General features: G+C 39.0%; 2 protein-coding genes across 6 annotated transcripts in view; one reads left to right on the top strand and one right to left on the bottom strand.

Annotated features, from left to right (window-relative positions):
- The window catches only part of L3MBTL3 (L3MBTL histone methyl-lysine binding protein 3), a 119,659-nt gene extending 107,173 nt beyond the window's left edge, over positions 1 to 12,486 (top strand). For all 5 annotated transcript variants that reach the window (XM_061207728.1, XM_061207727.1, XM_061207726.1 and 2 more), the window contains 3 exons: positions 6,339 to 6,508; positions 6,727 to 6,789; positions 12,104 to 12,486. In XM_061207728.1, the coding sequence (XP_061063711.1) occupies positions 6,339 to 6,508; positions 6,727 to 6,789; positions 12,104 to 12,247 (377 nt within the window). In that variant the 3' untranslated portion in view covers positions 12,248 to 12,486. The remainder of the gene's footprint in view (positions 1 to 6,338; positions 6,509 to 6,726; positions 6,790 to 12,103) is intronic.
- A 4,767-nt stretch (positions 12,487 to 17,253) lies between these two features.
- Positions 17,254 to 19,268, bottom strand: part of SAMD3 (sterile alpha motif domain containing 3) — a 47,636-nt gene continuing 45,621 nt past the window's right edge. Inside the window, exons 9-11 of the mRNA XM_061207426.1 lie at positions 18,374 to 18,545; positions 17,767 to 17,849; positions 17,254 to 17,538 (exon numbers count right to left, since the gene is read on the bottom strand). Of these exons, the coding sequence (XP_061063409.1) occupies positions 17,254 to 17,538; positions 17,767 to 17,849; positions 18,374 to 18,545 (540 nt within the window). The remainder of the gene's footprint in view (positions 17,539 to 17,766; positions 17,850 to 18,373; positions 18,546 to 19,268) is intronic.

The following is a 19,268-nucleotide window of genomic DNA, read 5'->3' as shown; positions in this document are numbered from 1 at the left end:
CCTCCCAGGCCAGGGCTCGAACCCGTGTCCCCCGCACCGGCAGGCAGACTCTCAACCACTGCGCCACCAGGGAAGCCCCCCATTTTTGCCTTTTTATATTCAGTATACTCTCAGTGGCATGCCTTTCTCTCAAGATAGGAATAAGTTTTCCCATTTGCTGAGTCTTCACTACATGTCAGACGCTAGAATAAGCATTTTTTTTAAATATCATGTTATCCTTACAATGATCCTGTTACATTGATTTAGCCAAAATTTACAGCTAGTTAGTGGCAGAACAGGGACTTGAATCCATGTGTATCAGACTCTTAAACTCACCCCCTTGACCATGACCCTGTACTTTGTTATTAGGAGACAGAAGATCCAGGACCACTTTCTGATGCTTCCCCTATCTCACAGGGTGGCTTTGGGCTTTGCCCTATCTCACAGTGTGTTTTCCTCATCTTCGGGATAGCTACCTCCTAGCATTGTTTTGAAACTAAAATGAAACAAGGCAGCTGGAGATTCTGGTCTCACTTCTGTCACTGGCTTCAAGGGATAGGAATGAGTCCAGACAAGTGGTAAGTCATGCTGTGGCTTGTTGATTTAGCATTGTTCAGACTTGGAAATAGGAAGCGGAGTGGGATCTGAGTCCGAAAGCAGCACAGAGCAGCACGAAGAGTACTTTTCCTTTTCTCTGGATCTTGCCCTCCCTGTGGTTCTACTGTGGTTCTACAGTGGTTCTACTGGGCCCTAATGGGAACAGTCCTATAGGAAGCAGGTTCTCATGCTCCATGGTAGTGAAGACATCTCTTTCTACTGGGAGATTTCATGTTTGGTTTAGATGGTGGTCTCTATTCTGAAGATTTATTGTCTTGATTCTGCATGAAACATTGGAGGATATATTTCTTCAGGATCACCTTTATCAGACCTGTCTTCTTACAAGGGTTAATCTCCTACTTCACTTTTTCCTACCCTAAGCCAAATCAAAGATTTTAATACCTATATTCTCAACCAGAACTGAGAGACATTTGTATTTGCAAATTTCTGCTTTGGATAACTACATTATTATCTATTAAACGTCATTTCAAGAAAGTCTACAAGAATATGCTGTATTGATGTAGCCCTCCACATTGCATTGTAAGTGCTGAATAAGTAATTGCTGAATGAGTGATTTCCATATTATAAACAATAAATGTAAATGGTAGAGGCAGGGCTTTACTATCCATCCATTAAGTATCAACATGAGAAAAATATTCCTCATTTGATAATTGGCTAGAGAGATGAAATAGCAGTAAAACCAAAGATCCACAAAGTTATTTCTCTTAACGCTACTCCCATCTAATATTTTCTTGCTTCTGATTAAGGGAGCCCAGCAATTGATGTTTTAATAGTATATTTCCAAAAATGCATTAAATTGCTTTCCAAGTCACCAAAGTGAGGCTTTCATTTTTTTGTTATTATTTTTGAGTAACAATAAGTAGCTTATTCAATATCAGCTTCTGGTTTTATATAACTTATTGTTAAAATAACATTTATTATAGAATAATTAGAAAATACAGGGAATCAAATAGAAAATCAAAATTATCTGTAATTTTTTTTTTAATTATTATTTATTTATTTACTTATTTATTTATTTATTGGGCTGTGTTGGGTCTTCGTTTCTGTGCGAGGGCTTCCTCTAGCTGCGGCAAGCGGGGGCCACTCTTCATCGCGGTGCGCGGGCCTCTCACTGTCGCGGCCTCTCTTGTTGCGGAGCACAGGCTCCAGACGCGCAGGCTCAGTAATTGTGGCTCACGGGCCTAGTTGCTCCGCGGCATGTGGGATCTTCCCAGACCAGGGCTCGAACCCGTGTCCCCTGCATTGGCAGGCAGATTCGCAACCACTGCGCCACCAGGGAAGCCCTGTAATTTTATTTTCTAACACCATTTTCTGAATTTTGGGGAGTTTTTTGGGGATTTTTTTAATATCTGAAATATTGTACTAACTACTTTGTAACCTGCAGTTTTTTAACTACGTAATATTACAATCATTTTTACATAAATATTTATACTAATTACAAAATAATATTAAATATTCCCTCTGTGGATCGATGATCAATGCAGCATCATTTAATGGACCAATCTCTAGTGGATATCTAAGCTAGTTATTTCCTGTCTCTCACTATTATAAACGCTCTTGCAGTAAACCTTGGTAGTGATTAGGATTAGGGGTGTGTGTGTGTATGTGACATAAAACACATACAAGTGGTTTATATCAGGTAAAAGCAGTTTAGTTCTCTCTCACATGGAGGAGCTTCAAAGGTAGCTGCTCCAGGATTTAATGGTACTCAACAGTATCAGGAAGTCAGGTTCCATGTATCTTGTTGCTCTCCTTTGCAGAGTGTCTGTTCCCAAGGTCTTATCTTGGTCAAGGGTGGTTCTGGGGGGCTAGTTATTCAGTTACTGTTCTCCCCAGGAGGAAGGAGAGTCAAGGTGTGGGAGTAGTGAGAAAAAGTTTGACCATATATCTTGGGTAAATTTTCTTCTCGGGAAACTTCAAAAAATACCGAGAACTCCTGAAAAAGTATTATTTTTCATGCAGGTAAATCATTTGAGAGGAGGGTGGTGAGAAATCTGACCCTCATAAAATGCTATTGGCAGAAATGTCTTCCAGAATAAAAAAGCTTTGTTTTCTAAAGCACATTATACACATTCAAACCTACTCTTCCCTACTCTTTGCACTGAGCCAGCTACTTGAGCCAGAGTCTTTGTGCATTTATTTTAGTCTATATCACATGTTAAAATAAAAACCTGGAGTCACGTTTCTGTGCATTTCAAGGGATCAAATACATATCCACTCAAATGAAGTTGTTTTCTTTATCCTTTTTGGATTGGGAGCGTGTACCTAACATCTTCTGAGGAGATGGCATATTCTGTGGTTGGTAAATGCTACAGTTGCCCCATTCGTCAGAAAATAACACTGGGCATCAGTCAACATGAAAGAATCAGCAAAAGGAAGGGGGGTCTTCAGGTGAAGGATGCAAAACTGGTATTAGGATTGGAGTGGTGTATGAGTCTAGGCCTATGTATAATGTCAGCTTCGAAGACATGCAAACGCTACCAGAAATATAGGAGCTTTAGGGTTTTTAGTCCTTTCTTTAGAATGGCTCAGTTATTCTTCTAAGGAATAATGATGTAGGAACATTAGAAATGAACTGTGAATAATACAACTTTAGCAGGAATAGAATGAACGTAGAATGGAGCTTCAATGAAGGAGGAAACAGTGCCAAGTGTCAACAGAACATAAATAGTTATAGAAGAAAGTGTATGGCTTTGGAAAAAACTGACACTCTGTGGCAGGCAATCCAAATACAAGTTACAAAGTAGACTGTGTTGTTTTACTCTAGTGTGGAACTAGAACTCTTACCATTTCATGTAAGTCCATCTCCTGAAGGATTTACAAATAATGTGTTGCAAATAATTGCTGAACTCTTGGGACTGTCTGAGATTAAGGAGTGTTTTTAAGTTACCCCATATTTATGCAAAACAAAAGTTTCTTGAACTCTGGGCAATTTTAAAAGAATAAAAACAAACTGGTACAGGTTTATATATTTGGCTTATAATAGATTTTCAGTAAAATAGGATGAAGACCTAAAACCTTAAAACCAATTATATGAGATACGGTGGATGAAATGTGGAAAGAGGGACCATGAAGGGTTTTTTATAAAATATTTGAAGAATTGAAATGTTTCATGGGGAGCAGACACAGTTTTCTATATGAGCTCACTCAGGTAGAGCAAGGACCAGTGGGTGTTAGCTCCAGTAAGATAGATTTTTTTTCTTTTAATTCAGTATAACGACTTTTCTAACATTCAGAGCAATTCAAATTTAGATTAGGCTAGTTTAAGAGAAAAGTTATTAAAGATCCACAATAAAACAGTAGGAAATAGTTTTTAAAAAACTATACCACTTATAATAGCAACAGAAAACATCAGACCCATAAAAATAAATTTAACAAAATATATGCAAGACCTCTACATGAAAATGACAAAACATTGAAGAGGGGTATTTTAAGATCCAAAGAAATGGAGAGAGATACCTTGTTCTTGGATTGAAAGGCTTAATATTGTAAAGATGTTATCTCTCACCAAATTGATGTATATTCAGTGGTTATCCCAATGTAAATCCTAGCATTTTTTTTAACAAGCAGATCCTAAAATTGGAAATGCAAAGGGGTAAGGATAGTCAAGGATTCTTGAAGAAGACCTAGATCACAGATATCAGTAGACTCATAAAATGAGAGTAATTAAAGTCTGTGGGTCGGTGTGAGGAGACCAGTGGAACAGAAGAGAATATTTGAAAACACATTTAGATTTATTTTTAAGCTGGCACTGCAGTACAGCAAGGAAAGGATGGTCGGTCTTTTTCTTTAAATCATGGTTGGGCAATTAGAAATCCATGTGGGAAAAAAACATGAATATTGATCTTTACCTCATACCATACACAAAAATAAATTTCAGATGGATTATGATCTCAACGTGAAAGGTAAAACATAAAGTGTTCAGAGGAAAACAGAGGAGGCTATCTTCAGGCCCTTGGGGTAAGCAAAGATTTCTCAAAGATTTCTTCAAAAGTACTAGCCCTAAAAGAAAAAATTAATAAATTTTACTACAATTAAGAACTTCTGTTTATCAAAAGACCTTTTTAGGAGAGTAAAAAGAAGACACAGAGTGGGAGGAGATACAAGTAATACATATTTTCAAGAAAGGATTCTTACCCAGAGTATATATATAGATAACTTCTACAAATCAGTAAGAAAAAGGCAAGATGACCTGATGGAAAAATGGGCATAAAATAGATAAGCACTTCACAAAAGAGGTTCTCCGTATGACCGATGAACATAGAAAAAGAATGTCAACTTTGTCATCAGACAAATGCAATTGTAACCACAATATGATACCATGACACCCGCACCAAAAGGGTTACAGTGAGAAAGATAGACAGTACCACATGTTGATAAGAATACGTATGGAGCATTTGGAACACTCTTATACTGTTAGTAGGTGTGTACTATACAGCTGTTTTGGAAAACTGGTGGAATTTGCTGAGGCTTAATGTACACAAATGTTATAACCACAAAGTCCCACTCTTCAGTATGTATGCAACAGAAAGGCATACATATATTCAAGAAAAGATATGTACAAGAGCGTTCATAGCAACACTGTCAGTCTTAGCCAAAACTTAAAAACAACTCAAATGTCCATCAGCTCCAAATTAATTGTGAAATATTCATAACAATGAAAAACCACACAGCAAAGAGCAGGTGAGCTACAACTACATACAGCAATGTGGATGAACCACAGACCCTGTTGAGAGGAAGAAGCCAGATACCAAGTTTTCATCAAACTTACAGTTCAGAACCAGGGCAAAAGAAGCGGTGGTGTTCGAAGTCAGGGAAGTGGTTTCCTTGCTGGGTGGGGTGTGATTGGAGGGGGTTCTAGGTGTGCTGCCACCTTCAGTTCCTAGCCGAGCTGGTGGGCAGAGGGGAGAGTAAGTGTGGGGAGGTGCCTTCTTCTGATGGGCTTTGAGTAAGTATTTTTCAGAAAAGATTTCCGATCTAAAGGATCCGATCTTACGGAGATAATGATGGACAGACTCTAAGAGTCCCAAGGACAAAAAAAACATTTGCTAGAAAAACGGCTGTTTTGGAAGAGCAGCAGTAAACTAGGTTTGGATTCAGAAGAACTAGCAGATAAATAGAATGTTCTGTAGTTTTAACTTTGATCTTCACAAATGAAGAATGACAAAAGCATTTGTCTTTATGCTATTTTATTTTTATTTCAATAATTTCATATACCCTTTCAAAAAAAATAAGTTGGCTATTTAAAAAGTCGATGTGATTAGTAAATAGAAATTGGAAGAACAAAACAGGGCTGAACTAAAACGAGAGAACAGGTATGGTAACTACAGGGTAAACACAGTGGCCGGACTTGAGCATGCAACTTGGCTCTTACTTTTAGGACATCCAAAACCAAAAGGGAACCAAATATAATTTCCTAGGGTGAGAGTTATTTTCCTTGTCACTAAAGCTCGGGGGGCAGATTTCTTATCTGAAGCATTAAAGAGGGAACGTTGAATGATGTAATGATGCATGTCTTCAGTGATGGGTGATGTGGCAAACATGTCAGTTGAATTTTAGGTTGTTTCTTATGGTGACTTTCAGTAAAGATGAACGAGAGTGTAATTATTCAGTGAATGTAATGTTGAACCAATGCTTTACCTTGTTTCCATGCTACTCATTGTTTGGGGGTGACGCGTGGCATTGGGGGCTTTTTTGGCTGCTTTTCAGAGAGTGGCTTCCTGATTGTTTCTGTCAACCAGGTGCCCGGGAAGAACCCAGCGTACAGCAGGCACAGCGGCGGTCGGCGGTCTTTCTGTCCTTTAAGTCCCCGATTCCATGTCTGCCCTTGCGCTGGGAACAGCAGAGCAAACTTCTCCCAACTGTAGCCGGCATCCCTGCCAGTAAAGTTTCCAAATGGAGCACAGATGAGGTATATTTTATTTTCTTGGTCTGCCAGGGGCCAGACGTAGGAGTATTGGCTTAAGGAGAGGGCAGCATGAATGCATGTGGGGTTTAGTCTTTTTTTTCTGAAAGAGAAGAAATTATTCTGAGAGAAACAATGAAAGTATAGGTTAAATATTTTGAACCTGTAGCATGTAGATTCCAGCTTCTTTTTTTAAACTGGAATTTTGATCTTATTTTTAACAGGTGTCAGAATTCATACAGAGCTTACCTGGATGTGAAGAACATGGAAAGGTATTTAAAGACGAAGTAAGTATTCCACTAAATTGCAGTATGTTACTTAAGGGGGGGGGGGACAAAGCACTGAAAGGCAGAGAATGGTGAAATGTTCTAAATTGGCAGAGGAAGGAAGAGACGGGTTATGTTGAAACTGACAAAGTGATATCGAGTTGTCTAACAAGCAGCATTAATCAGTTGTACAAAAATGTGTTTGTATAAAATTAGATGCAAAGGAAATTGTGCCATTTTATTGATGCCCCACAGCAGTAGCACTAAGCTCATTATTTAACAAAAGAAACACAAAACTTAAAAACATGCATTTATGTAGTATATAGCACAGAAAGAAACCAACGCAAGAAAGAAGCAACGTTTCATTTTTAATAAAGTAAAATTAGTTCCCGTTATTTTATTTTCAAACATCATTTTAACACCAAGATTAACTTCATTTGATGCTGATAATTAATATTACCATTATTGCTAAAACAATCCCTTAGACCTTATACATTTCTCAGTGATGTTTATACTAACTGATATTCATTACATTTATTACCGTCTGCTGTTGGAAGATGATTTTATTAGTTGTTTTCATCTGCCTGTCCAAAACTTCAATATAAGGGATGATTAATAATGATACCACCTCTAGTGAGCATTAGGACAAAAAGGAATTCTACTTCTAACTACACTAGAAGCAGGAGACTCTTTTCACTAGAGACCTTTAAAAATAAGCCACTTGCCTGTCATCTCCTCCAAGCAGAACAGTCAGTTATCACCCTGATCTCAGAAGGTACAATGAGGACTAAGTCATCTCAGAAGCCTTTGTCCAGCATCTGCTGTCTGCAGCTATAAGATACCTTGTTTGCTCCTATGCTTAGCCTCCACTGTTCAAATAGCACACTTTCAGTTAAGAACACTGCAAGGGTGTTGGCACAGCCAAGAATTGAGCCACCGGTCGCCAATATCATTATACTATTAGATATCATTTATGCTTTATGTGGATGCCTGTTAAAATGCACAAGGATCTGATTGTCATCAGCCTTTTTCTGATTTATGGTCTTACTTTCAGAAATGTTCTGTCTTCTTTCTAGTGAAGGTCAAATTAAAGAATTTGCAGTTATTCAGATTTTGAGTTTCTTAAGGCCCAGGTCCTAAATGTCTTTGTGGGTTACTCTCAGTCGATTTTCGATCCCTGAGCAGACTTAGATTCCTTCAGGGAGCTGTTGCTCTTTCTTTGAAAGAGCCATGTAGTAACATTACCTTTGAAAATGATGAAACAATTTTAAAAATAAATTTCTAGCACCTCTGTTTTATAAATTCTACTTTTGGTTCTGTTGTTATCTAGCCAATCCATATAGATTTGCTCTGTTATTTAGGTTAAGTAAGATTCAAATTCAAATGATATGTTATTTCTTTGAATAACTTTTTTCTTCATATTATCTTTGGAGACATTCCCCAGGCACCTAATATCCTCAAAGGCAGAGCCTTCTTTTGAAGAATGAGGCAATGAATGTTCTCTGTCCACATGTATTATTCATATGTTCATTCCACTATTCATTCACCCTGTGAAATCTTGTTAAATTCCTACCATGTGTATGATACTCCATGTAATGCTCTAGTAAGAGGGTTAATTCAGAGACAGTAGGACATGATCCTTGCTCTCACGTGTCTCACCAGGTCAGCAGGTGTGGGTTTTGAGTCCTGGACGAAAACGAGATAACAAATCTAGCTAAAGTCTTGTAAGTCATCTCTAAGAGGCAAAGTGCAGGTGTGGGCTATTATCTGAAACCATCCTGGATGACTCCTTCTCTTACACACTCCGCATTTAATCTGTTGAAAACCTTACTGGATGTATTTTAAAAGCATATAAGTGTTCCAGCTCCCTCTCCCCCCTCCACCGCTACCTCTGGTCGGAGCCACCATCCTCTCCCACCTGGATTAAAGCAATAACCTCCTAGCCGGGCTCCCCGCTTCTATTTCTGCTCCTCTATAATCTTTTTTTAAAATAGTATTTTATTTATTTATTTATTTTATTTTTGGCTGCGTTGGGTCTTTGTTGCTGCACGCGGGCTTTCTCTGGTTGCGGTGAGCAGGGGCGACTCTTCGTTGCGGTGCGCGGGCTTCTCATTGCAGTGGCTTCTCTTGTTGCGGAGCCTGGGCTCTAGGCATGTGGGCTTCAGTAGTTGTGACTCACAGGCTCTAGAGCGCAGGCTCAGTAGTTGTGGTGCACGGGCTTAGTTGCTCCGCGGCATGTGAGATCTTCCCGGACCAGGGCTCGAACCCGTGTCCCCTGCATTAGCACTGCACCACCAGGGAAGTCCCTGCTCCTCTATAATTTATTTCCAGCATAGCTGGACTGATTCTGCTACAAGATCAAGTCAAGTCACGTCACTCCTCTGTTCAGGTCTTTCCGGTAGTTAAATCAGAGTAAAAGCCAAGAGCCTCACAAGGGTGACAGTCTGACACCCCATCACCTCTCTCACCGCCTGACCTCTTGGTCCACTCTGTCCCCTGCTTACACTGTTCCACACACAGACCTCCTTGCCATTCCTCAAATTATCCAGGTACACTCTGGCTCTCCCCTCTGCCTGGGATGCTCTTCCTCTAGGTGTTCACATGGCTTACTCCACTTCTCAATATCCTGTCCTTACTACCCTCCTTCAATCTGCCACCTGCCACCACACATCCATCCTGGCCTACTGTCCACTCATCTCCCCAACTCGCAGTTTTTTCATACCACTAATCACCTTTTAGAATTAGTTACTAATTAGTTTGCTTCTTATGGTTTTTCTTATAGTCTGTCTCCTACTACTAAAATGTAAACTCTACAAGGAGTTTTTATTTGTTCGCTTAGTTTTGTTTTTATCTGTTTTAGTCTGCACTATATGCCCAGGCCCAAGAATAATATGTAGACTATAATGGGTATTTAATAAGTTTCTGTTGAATGAATAGACTCATACCTTTACACTCTGAGAAAGACATTCAAAGAGCATGTCGCTGTGATTTGCAGAGTTACAACATTGGAAGAGAACCACGAGTGCACAGTGCAAAGAGCAATGAAATGGAAGGCAAGAACCCCAAGTTCCAAATCCTCCTTCAGAGTTTTGGGCCTTTAGCAAGATACTTAATCTCTGGAGCTAGACCAGTTTATATGCATTACAAAAGCATAAACCAAAAATAAACCCAGCAATCCATTGCAGTAATTACTGTTTTCAGAAAGTACTTTCTTAAATTATTTACTTCTTTCCAGTTGAGGCTTATCCTTATGGCTACACATCAGAGCAGCTTGTATGTAATATACTAAAGTTTGGCTCTAGCCTCAAGATGATTTTTTTCTTCCCAGGGTAGCTTTAAAAATAATAATCTACCAAAACTTACCCTTCTCATCCCACTCCTAGCTTTCAGACTCCAGCCTCGTAGTTCTCTGAATGTTCCTTTTCATCAGTCATCTGTCACTCTAAACTCTTACTTAGTCCCAGAAGAAGACTCAGTAGGGCCCAAGGTTCTAATAAACCATTCACTCTTTGTAGTGAGCTCCCTGGGAACCCGGTATGTTGACATTTTAGTTAATGTCTTAGACGACTTCTATCAGACCCTTCATTCTACCAAGGTCTGTCTGGGTTGAGTGAAGTGTTAGTAGATCTTCCTCTCTGCTTGGACTTGTTTATCAGAGACCTGTCACAGCACAAGCAAATGAGACCAAAGCAAATGTTTCCAAAAAACAATAGAACGTTTCTCATAGCTGCCACTTAACTTGTCTTACACTTAGAAATGAACATTGCAATGTCTTTACTTCTAGTTTATGACAGCAGGGTGTTTCCTTGCTGAAAATTAGCAATCTTTTTCCACATAATTGTTACTTAAAGTTGTATAAGATGACTCTCCTTCTTACTGATTAAGCATATAAGCAATTTAGATTTACAGGTTTTTATTTTTAGAGGAAAGAGGAAAATTTCAAGAAACGGCAACTTAACTACATTAGGCTTTATTTAGTGAACTGCTGACAGAATTTAGAGTAGTATTTGTTTGCTGGGGCTGCTGTAACAAAATACCATAAACCAGTAGCTTGAACAGCAGAAATTTAATGTCTCCCAATTCTGGAGGCTAGAAATCTGAACACAAGAAATGATGGCGTTGGCAAGTAGCTTCCTTCAAGGGCTGTGAGGAAAGGAGCTGCTCCAGGCCTCTTCTCTTGGCTTGCAGATGGTGTTCTCTTGTTGTCTTCGCATCTTCTTCTCTCTCTGTGTGTCTGTGTCACAATTTCCCCTTTTTATAAGAACACCAGTCATCTTGGATTAGGGACCCACCCTACTCTAGTATGACCTCATCTTAACTGATTACATCTGCAGTGACCCTGTTTCCAAATAACGTCACATTCTAAGGTTATTGGAGGTTAGTACTCCAACATAGGAATTTGGGAGGAACACAATTCAGCCCATAATAGTACACTGCTGTCAAGGTTTCTGATGTCCTCTGAGGCAGAGAGCAAAAGTGTATTTTACTTTTTGTACAAAATGAGAAGACTGAAAGAGAAGTGAATTAATTATTTTAAGATGGTGGACTCCCCAAGAGCTGAAAATTATACAATAAGAAGACTACTCCTTTGCTCTACCCACTGAACCAGACATCATCTTCACAGAGTTATATCTTTGAACCTCACAGTATCCTATTCTGTAGAAGTGTAGACTTTCAGTCTTAGAAGGGACCCAGAGAGAGGAAGGATGCTTCTTACGGTTACCCAAGTAGTAGAAGAACCAGCCTAGAGTGTACAACTCTTCCCACCAGGCTTACGTTCCTTCAGCTATACTGGTGGTTGCCTTTGTTGGTTGTTAGTAATTCCTTTTCTTCTGTATTTGAAGAATAACTGTGGCTACTCTAAAAATGAATGTTATCACTGATTTTCTTTTCTTCATGGTGGAAGGCATGTAGCTGATGTGTTTGCCTGAATTCCTTTGTTTATCCGCAAGTATTTATGTACTTATTCTCATCTCTCATTTTAAAACCTGCCCTGATAAGAACTGGATCTGAGGCACCCTAGATTTTCCCAAATTATTCTTGACTCAGCGCCTACGTCAGAATAATCACGGAAAGATATGAGCACCTTCCACTTTCCTATGAGCTGATTCTTCAGATGAATGAATTTGACTTTGTTCCCAGTCCACATGTGGGGATGTTGTTGTAGATAAGAAAGGTCCACTTACGAGGAACTGTTGTTTGTACACATGAACTGCCCATCTGTGCCATTTTAGTGTTACTGTGTAGAAGACAGCTGATAATTGAACCTTGAATATGTCCCATAATCCTACATCCGATTAACTCACAATCTTTTGTCTTTTTCCTCCCATTTTAGCAAATTGATGGAGAAGCATTTCTGCTTATGACCCAAACAGACATTGTGAAAATTATGAGCATCAAGTTGGGCCCTGCTCTCAAAATTTTCAATTCTATCCTGATGTTCAAAGCCGCAGAGAAGAACTCTCACAATGAACTTTGAAGATGGTGAATTTTGAACACCATCAGCTTTCTGCTTTAAAGCTCATGTTTTACTCAAAGCACAAAGACAGTTGTAACTCCTAAGTGAGAAGTCTCCAAAACTCTAAAGAGCAATGCTGTCAGATTATTTATATTCCTTAAGAGACAATATATATGAATTCTTACGAAAGTGCTTGAGCTTTTAACCAGGTACTGTCTAACAACAGTCATCTTTCGGTTCTGTTCACTGAGCTAAATTTATCTTTGTAAATCTTTTTGAGGCTGGGGGGTGGGAGGGAAGGGGGACTTCATTAATTATTTATGGAAAAAGCGGGGGTGGGGGGGAGGGCAGAGTAAGAACTTTTGGCATTTTGTAAACATTGTTGAATTCTCTTTCATGTACACTGTTTCTTTTTCAATACTTTCAGGAACCTTTTTATATAATCAAACTTCAACTTAAACCAAATTCGTCAAAACCTGGCTAACTTTAGCCAGTGGGACTGTTATCTGTATTGTTAATTCTGTGCCATATTTTGAATTGCAACATTATGCTAAGTATAACTTTGCAAGTCATGATATTGCCTAACTGCTTGTCGTAATTTGTTGGGGCTGAATAGTTGTAAAAATTACCTTTCTTTAAATCAGTGTTTTTACTTTTGCACGCAATTATGAAATGTTAAACAAATTAATTTTCACCAGCATCTTGACTTAATTACCAAAAACGTGTATATAAATAATGGAATTGAAAAATAAAATATATAAACATAAATAAATTAGGTGATGTATTTGAATGACATCAGTCTCATACATCGTGGTGCCCTGTGTGTTTACAGGACTCCAGTGATATCAAAGGAATATGCAGTTATATTGGGGCGCTGTTTGTATGATCTTAAACTATTTCTGAGATTATCTTGAGCTTCTAATTGTCATTGAAATAACTGTGGTGCTCTTCAGAGATGAAGGGCTCATTCTATTGATATAAACACTAACCTGGAAAGAGCTCTGTCTCAGACCTTTGCAGTGTCCTCCAAACCCAAAGGTTTTCTTTAGGATTGGCTGAAGAGAGAGTGTATAGATTTTACCCAAGAGGCGAGATTTGAGGGAGCAACCCCAGTCAACACAAAGATTCTAAATGCTCACAGATGAGGGAGGTGACCTTCCCAGAGCAGTTATTCAAGGAGCTCTGTTTTGGAGAGACTCTTTTCTCCTCAATATAGAAGCATACAGATGCACTTTAAATGAAAGCCCTTGATGACCTATAAACTGATAGCTGGTAGTGTTTCTTTTGCAAGAATGCATTTCCAACGCAAAAGGTAAATTATTTTATCAGCCTATGTATGTAACTTTTAATTCCAGGATTGGATATTTATTTAAGAACTATTTTTAAAGTAGAAAGTAAGTTTGTAGCATGTTGTCTGAATTCTGGGGAAAGGTCCACCTCTTTCCTTAGTTGCTTTCATTTTTTTATCATGTAGGATTCCCTTGATATTCCCCCCTGCATTGGAAGTCTATGAGTGGTCCTTTGCTTTTGTCATAATTCAAGGTAAAACAGGGCCCGTGACCCCCCTTCATTTCTTTGCATAAATCTGCTTTAAAAAAAGTTTTTTGTTGTTAGTTCTTTTCTCCTTTTTTGTTCAGAATTTGTACATTCAAGTTGTACTTGTTATACCTGACATGAATGAAATAAAATCTTAATTGCAGATACTTTTTTATATATGTATGATTCTTAAGAAACCTTGTCAGATAGGAGGGGCGTATGAGAGCAGGAACAATATCAAACATATGGGCACCTGTGTAATGAATGAATCTGTAGGATTTGGAATTGTTTGTCAAACTATGTCCTAGATGATGTGAACAGTGACAAAAAGGAAAAAAAAATCAAAAATTTTATGGTTACGTCAAGTAGGATTCGCACGCATTGAGGACTTTTCCTTTCTAGTTTAAAGCACGTATTATAACAGAGGAACCTTTTAAATCTTACTGAAAACATCTACTCATTATAAGAAGCATGTTGTTGTATGTTAGAGGCAAGGCATTAAGCATCCCTATTAGGGTGGAAGAGTCCACCACAAGAAAAGGAAACCTTTCACCATTCCATCCCTGGGATATAGTCTAAGTATAGTCTAAGTTTTAACAGAGGAAATAGGGAGCCGTGATGACAGGGAGGTCCCTGAAATGAGAGAAGCAGGCTTGGAGTAAGACAAAAGGGAGGGATGGGGAATGTGGAACTTGACAGAACCTTCTCATCTATAAAAGCATTTTAAAAAATTACAAACACTCTACAAGCCAAAGGAGTCCGTCCTGTCTACCGGTTGAAATATTACCCCAGGTTGCTATTTTGCAACTTCTAGATTCAGTGGACTCAGCTTCCAAAGAAAATAGGATTAGGTTGGTCAAGAAATATTGAATATTTGCCAAGTGGCATGGCCATGCTGTCCACTGGAGACAGATACACCATTGAAAGAGACAATGAAGCTTATGGGAGTCTGCCCTCATGGTCAGCGCATGTCTGTCATGTTCCAGCCAAAGTTCACTGCAGTTACCCTGCAGCTCCACCCCTATCTCTCCGCCCCCAGCCCAAAGGAACAAAGAGAGGCTTTCTTTCAAGGCTAACCCTAAAAAAATATGATACAAATGAACTTATTTACAAAACAGACTCACAGACTTAGAAAACAAACTTATGGTTACCAGAGGAGAAAGGTGGGGGGAGGAATAAATTGGGAGTTTGGGATTGACATATACACACTACTATATATAAAATAGATAATCAACAAGGACCTACTGGATAGCACAGGGAGCTCTACTCAGTACTCTGTAATAACCTAAATGGGAAAAGAATTTGAAAAAGAATAGATACATGTATATGTGTAACTGAATCACTTTGCGGTACACCTGAAACTAACACAACATTGTTAACTTTACTCCAATATTTAAAAAAAAAAGGCCAGCCATAGAGACTGTGGACCTCCAAGGGAAAGGACTCTCAAGAACTTGGTAAATTCATTTGGGAGAAGAGGAGTAAGATTTTGAAACTTAAAAAATGGGAGGGGGAAGGGTAAGCTGGGACGATGTGAGAGAGTGGTATGGACATATATACACTACCAAATGTAATATAGATAGCTAGTGGGAAGCAGCCGCATAGCACAGGGAGATCAGCTCGGTGCTTTGTGACCACCTAGAGGGGTGGGCTAGGGAGGGTGGGAGGGAGACGCAAGAGGGAGGAGACATGGGGATGTATGTATATGTATAGCTGATTCACTTTGTTATAAAGCAGAAACTAACACACCATTGTAAAGCAATTATACTCCAATAAAGATGGTTAAAAAAAAACACAAAAAACGGGAGTGGGGAGAGAACAATTGGAGGAAATAAAAGAAACTTTTTTTTGTAAGGAACTAAAGGCACATTGTAGTGAAAGGGAAGAAATGGAAACTGTAGAATTGGGAATAGTTATTCAAAAATGAAATGTACCAAATTGTTATTGCCTGTCCATTCTCACCTAAGTAGCGAATAGTCATCGCAGAGGTGGGCAGCTGATCTTTCGTTTTCTTTTATCTCACTGACTTAAGCATTTTAATGAACAGTTAGAAAGATATTAGTATTTTGCAGTATTTCTAGAGACGTGCTATAAAAATATTTCTTCAGTAATTCATATGAGCCCTTTTCTTATTAAACTTTAAAAAAATTTTTATTTGATGAAGTAACCCAGGAAATGTCCATTGCATTGTGGTGCAATATTAGCACACTTAAATTCTTCAGTCTCTAAACCCACCAGTTCTGTCAAAACTAAGTAATGTTAGGGCTTCCCTGGTGGCGCAGTGGTTGGGAGTCCGCCTGCCGGTGCGGGGGACACGGGTTCGAGCCCTGGTCTGGGAGGATCCCGCATGCCGCGGACCAATTGGGCCCGTGAGCCACAGCTGCTGAGCCTGCGCGTCTGGAGCCTGTGCTCTGCAAGAAGAGGCCACAGCAGAGAGAGGCCCGCGCACCGCGATGAAGAGTGGCCTCTGCTCGCCGCAGCTGGAGAAAGCCCTCGCACAGAAACGGAGACCCAACACAGCCAAAAATAAATAAATTAATTAATTAAAAAAAAAAAAAAACTAAGTAATGTTGAGATTGTGATGATGACAAGGGGCACCTTAAAACTAATGTTGGATGAATTACAACATGGGGCTTTGGGCTGGGTGAGGCACCAGGACTAGGGCTCCTGAGAGAGGCTGGAGAGCCAGTCTAGGAAGGGTCCTAACCTGGAAGCTAGAAGCTGGGGCCCAAGTGGTGCTGGGAGTGAAAAGCAAGATCCTTATTATAGATCAAAACAAGCCCAAGGGGCAACCAGGGCAGATGAGGTCAAGGTGAAGGAAAACCAGAAACCGTGTGGGGAGACAAGAACCAGGCACATCACTGTATCTCAAGGGAGGGAAGCAGAGAAAGATGAAGACGGGTCACAGATGATCAAAACCTGTGCCAGCGAGATTGGCCAGAAGTGAGACCTCAGGAATGAAGCAGCCCGGGTTCTCAACAGGTATGAATGAAGGAAACCAAAACGCCCCCCAGGGCAGGTCAGCTGAGGGAAAGAGGAACTGGGGATTGTGAGCATCTTCTTAAAATGCCCAAAATGTTTCCAAGCAATGTTCAGACCAGAGGCAGAACCACAGGCCACAAATGTGCAGCTCCTGGGCATTAAGTCTTTCAAAAGTGGGCACCTTGACTTAAGTGCAAGGTCATACCCTAATCTGAAGGATTTAAGAAATTGTGAAGCGTAGTGTCTTTTAAAAACTAATGCACCCTTGAAAGTGTTAACTTGGACTGGAATTGCTTAGAACTCAAAATAAACATCTCTTTAAGTAGTATTTTATTACAGAATTTCAATAAAGAATTAAAGTATCGAAGTGTAAGGATAGAAGGCATTGATATTCATTCGAATCCTAGAGACAAGATGATTTTCTAATACCTACCTCTACTAAATCAAAACAATTTTTAATAGTTTCAGCCATCCCAGAGATCAATTCTGATAAAATATTTGGCATGCTATTAAGTGACTGGGTGTTGAAATCCTACTTCCTTTTCCTTTTCTTTCACAGAAGGAAAATATGGACTCTGCGTATCAAAAATCAGTGTCTCTAGGAAGTTGAGGGTTTGGGACAGTCTTCTTGGACACTCGATCCCAAATACATGGAAGGCAGCTATGAGAGTGGCCAAGGCTGTAATACAGTCATCCACCTTTGTGAGTCTCTCTTTTTCTAAATACAAAGAAAATTCACAGACATCCATGTTGAAAGGGTTCTTAACTTCTAACACGGGTGTGGACACTTGCACCTGAAAAAAAAATTTACAGTAGTCACCACCCCATGATGTGTAAACTAGCTAAATAATACAAGATGCCTCAATCTAACCATGATATTACAATATATGAGCTTGTTGCAATTTAGCATATTTGTAAATATGACAAAACATAACTTCAAAATAGGCCGCCATCCTGCTTCAAATAAATAATCACATAAAGATATGAAATCTCAAACCAGTGATCATTGACATACCGCATACCTTCTCATTCACAATGACAAAAAGGCTGGGATCCTCCCCGAAAACATCTGGTAGGAGTAAACAGGTGGCTGTCATCTTCATATCTGTCAAAGCAAACAGGCTCACAGTCTAAGTAAAAATAAGCTCTTACCAATTGTTGTAAGTAAAGCCAGTATCAAAACATGTGCATTTTTTTTTGGTTACCTTCTACAGAGAACAAACTAGCCTTCTTAGATCAGTGTTTCCCTACCATTTTTTAAACCAACATCCCCTTCTAATAAACATTCAAGATCTCCTGTTCTGCCCTCCAGATCACTGCCAGGAGAAGATAAGAGTTCTGTACTCTCTGTCCCTCAGCCAGGGTGATTTCATTGTACTTTACCTTGTGGCTTGTAAATTACCTTGTGTATGAAATTAACAGGTTACTAGTTTCCTAAATATAATTTTACAATATCAAGTGTACTTTTAAAATCTATACCTCAACTCCTCCTAGTTGAGAAATTCTTTTTTCTTTCCCACATGTTGTTTCACTGAATTCTACTGAATTCTACAAAGCATAGCTTTCCTAATTATCCTGAATTACACAGATAACTGAGACCACATCACCCTATCCCTTAAGTTTACTAACGTTTCAACATGTCTTCATCTGTATGCTGTTTCATTTTTTCTTGCAATGCAATGTTGATTGGATTGTCCACCAAAGAAAAAGAAGCCAGTATATTTTCTGAATAGGATTCCAAAATGTGCCTTGTTTTCTTATAAATATCTGTTCTTGTAAGAAGTTGGAATTCTCTGAACAGCTGAAAAAAGAAAAAGATTACAAGAAAAGCTAATGTATAGAATGTAAGGAAGTAAATTACTCTTTAGAATTATATTAAGCTCTGAATGTTAGTTTATATACTAGATATTTGATTAGCTTTAGTGGGGAAGTATAAAGACTTAGGACAGAGGAGGAGAAAAGAATGAAAGCCTGAAGTGAATAGGAAGAAATAAATAATGGACATGACAAACGTCTAAGCCTGTAGAATTAAAACTGGATGCAGACTCAAGTGAATGAGGGTTACAAAGTACTTGGAAAAAAGCAAACAAAAAACAAATCCCTCTACAAAGTATATGACACATATTTTGGCTGTCTGGGTTACTCAGCTAAGATTCTAGGGTGTTACATTTCTTTGCTACATTGTTATATTTTGGAACTGTCCAACAAGAGGCACAAGAAGAAAACTGTCAGATTTCAGGAAGCAAACCTTGAAAAATTCCTGACCATGGTATCCTAAAGGGAAAAGAGCTTTAGAAACTCTGTAAGATCAGACAGAAATAAAAGGTGAAAAACAATATGAGTCTAGGAGATTTGATTACAAGGTGAAAGCAAAAACAGTTTACCTGTATGGAAACCCCTTTACTCAAAACCACCTTTTCTTGCCACTGCCTAAGTTCTTCCCTTCGGAGAAGTCCACCACCACTGTCTCCCTACCAACTTTTCTGACAGAGTGACATTATAAGACTGTTCATCACCTACACTA

The sequence above is a fragment of the Eubalaena glacialis genome, chromosome 12 (assembly GCF_028564815.1).
Source record: "Eubalaena glacialis isolate mEubGla1 chromosome 12, mEubGla1.1.hap2.+ XY, whole genome shotgun sequence".
NCBI classification, from domain to species: Eukaryota; Metazoa; Chordata; class Mammalia; order Artiodactyla; family Balaenidae; genus Eubalaena; species Eubalaena glacialis.
This window is presented reverse-complemented; position numbering and strand designations above follow the sequence as displayed.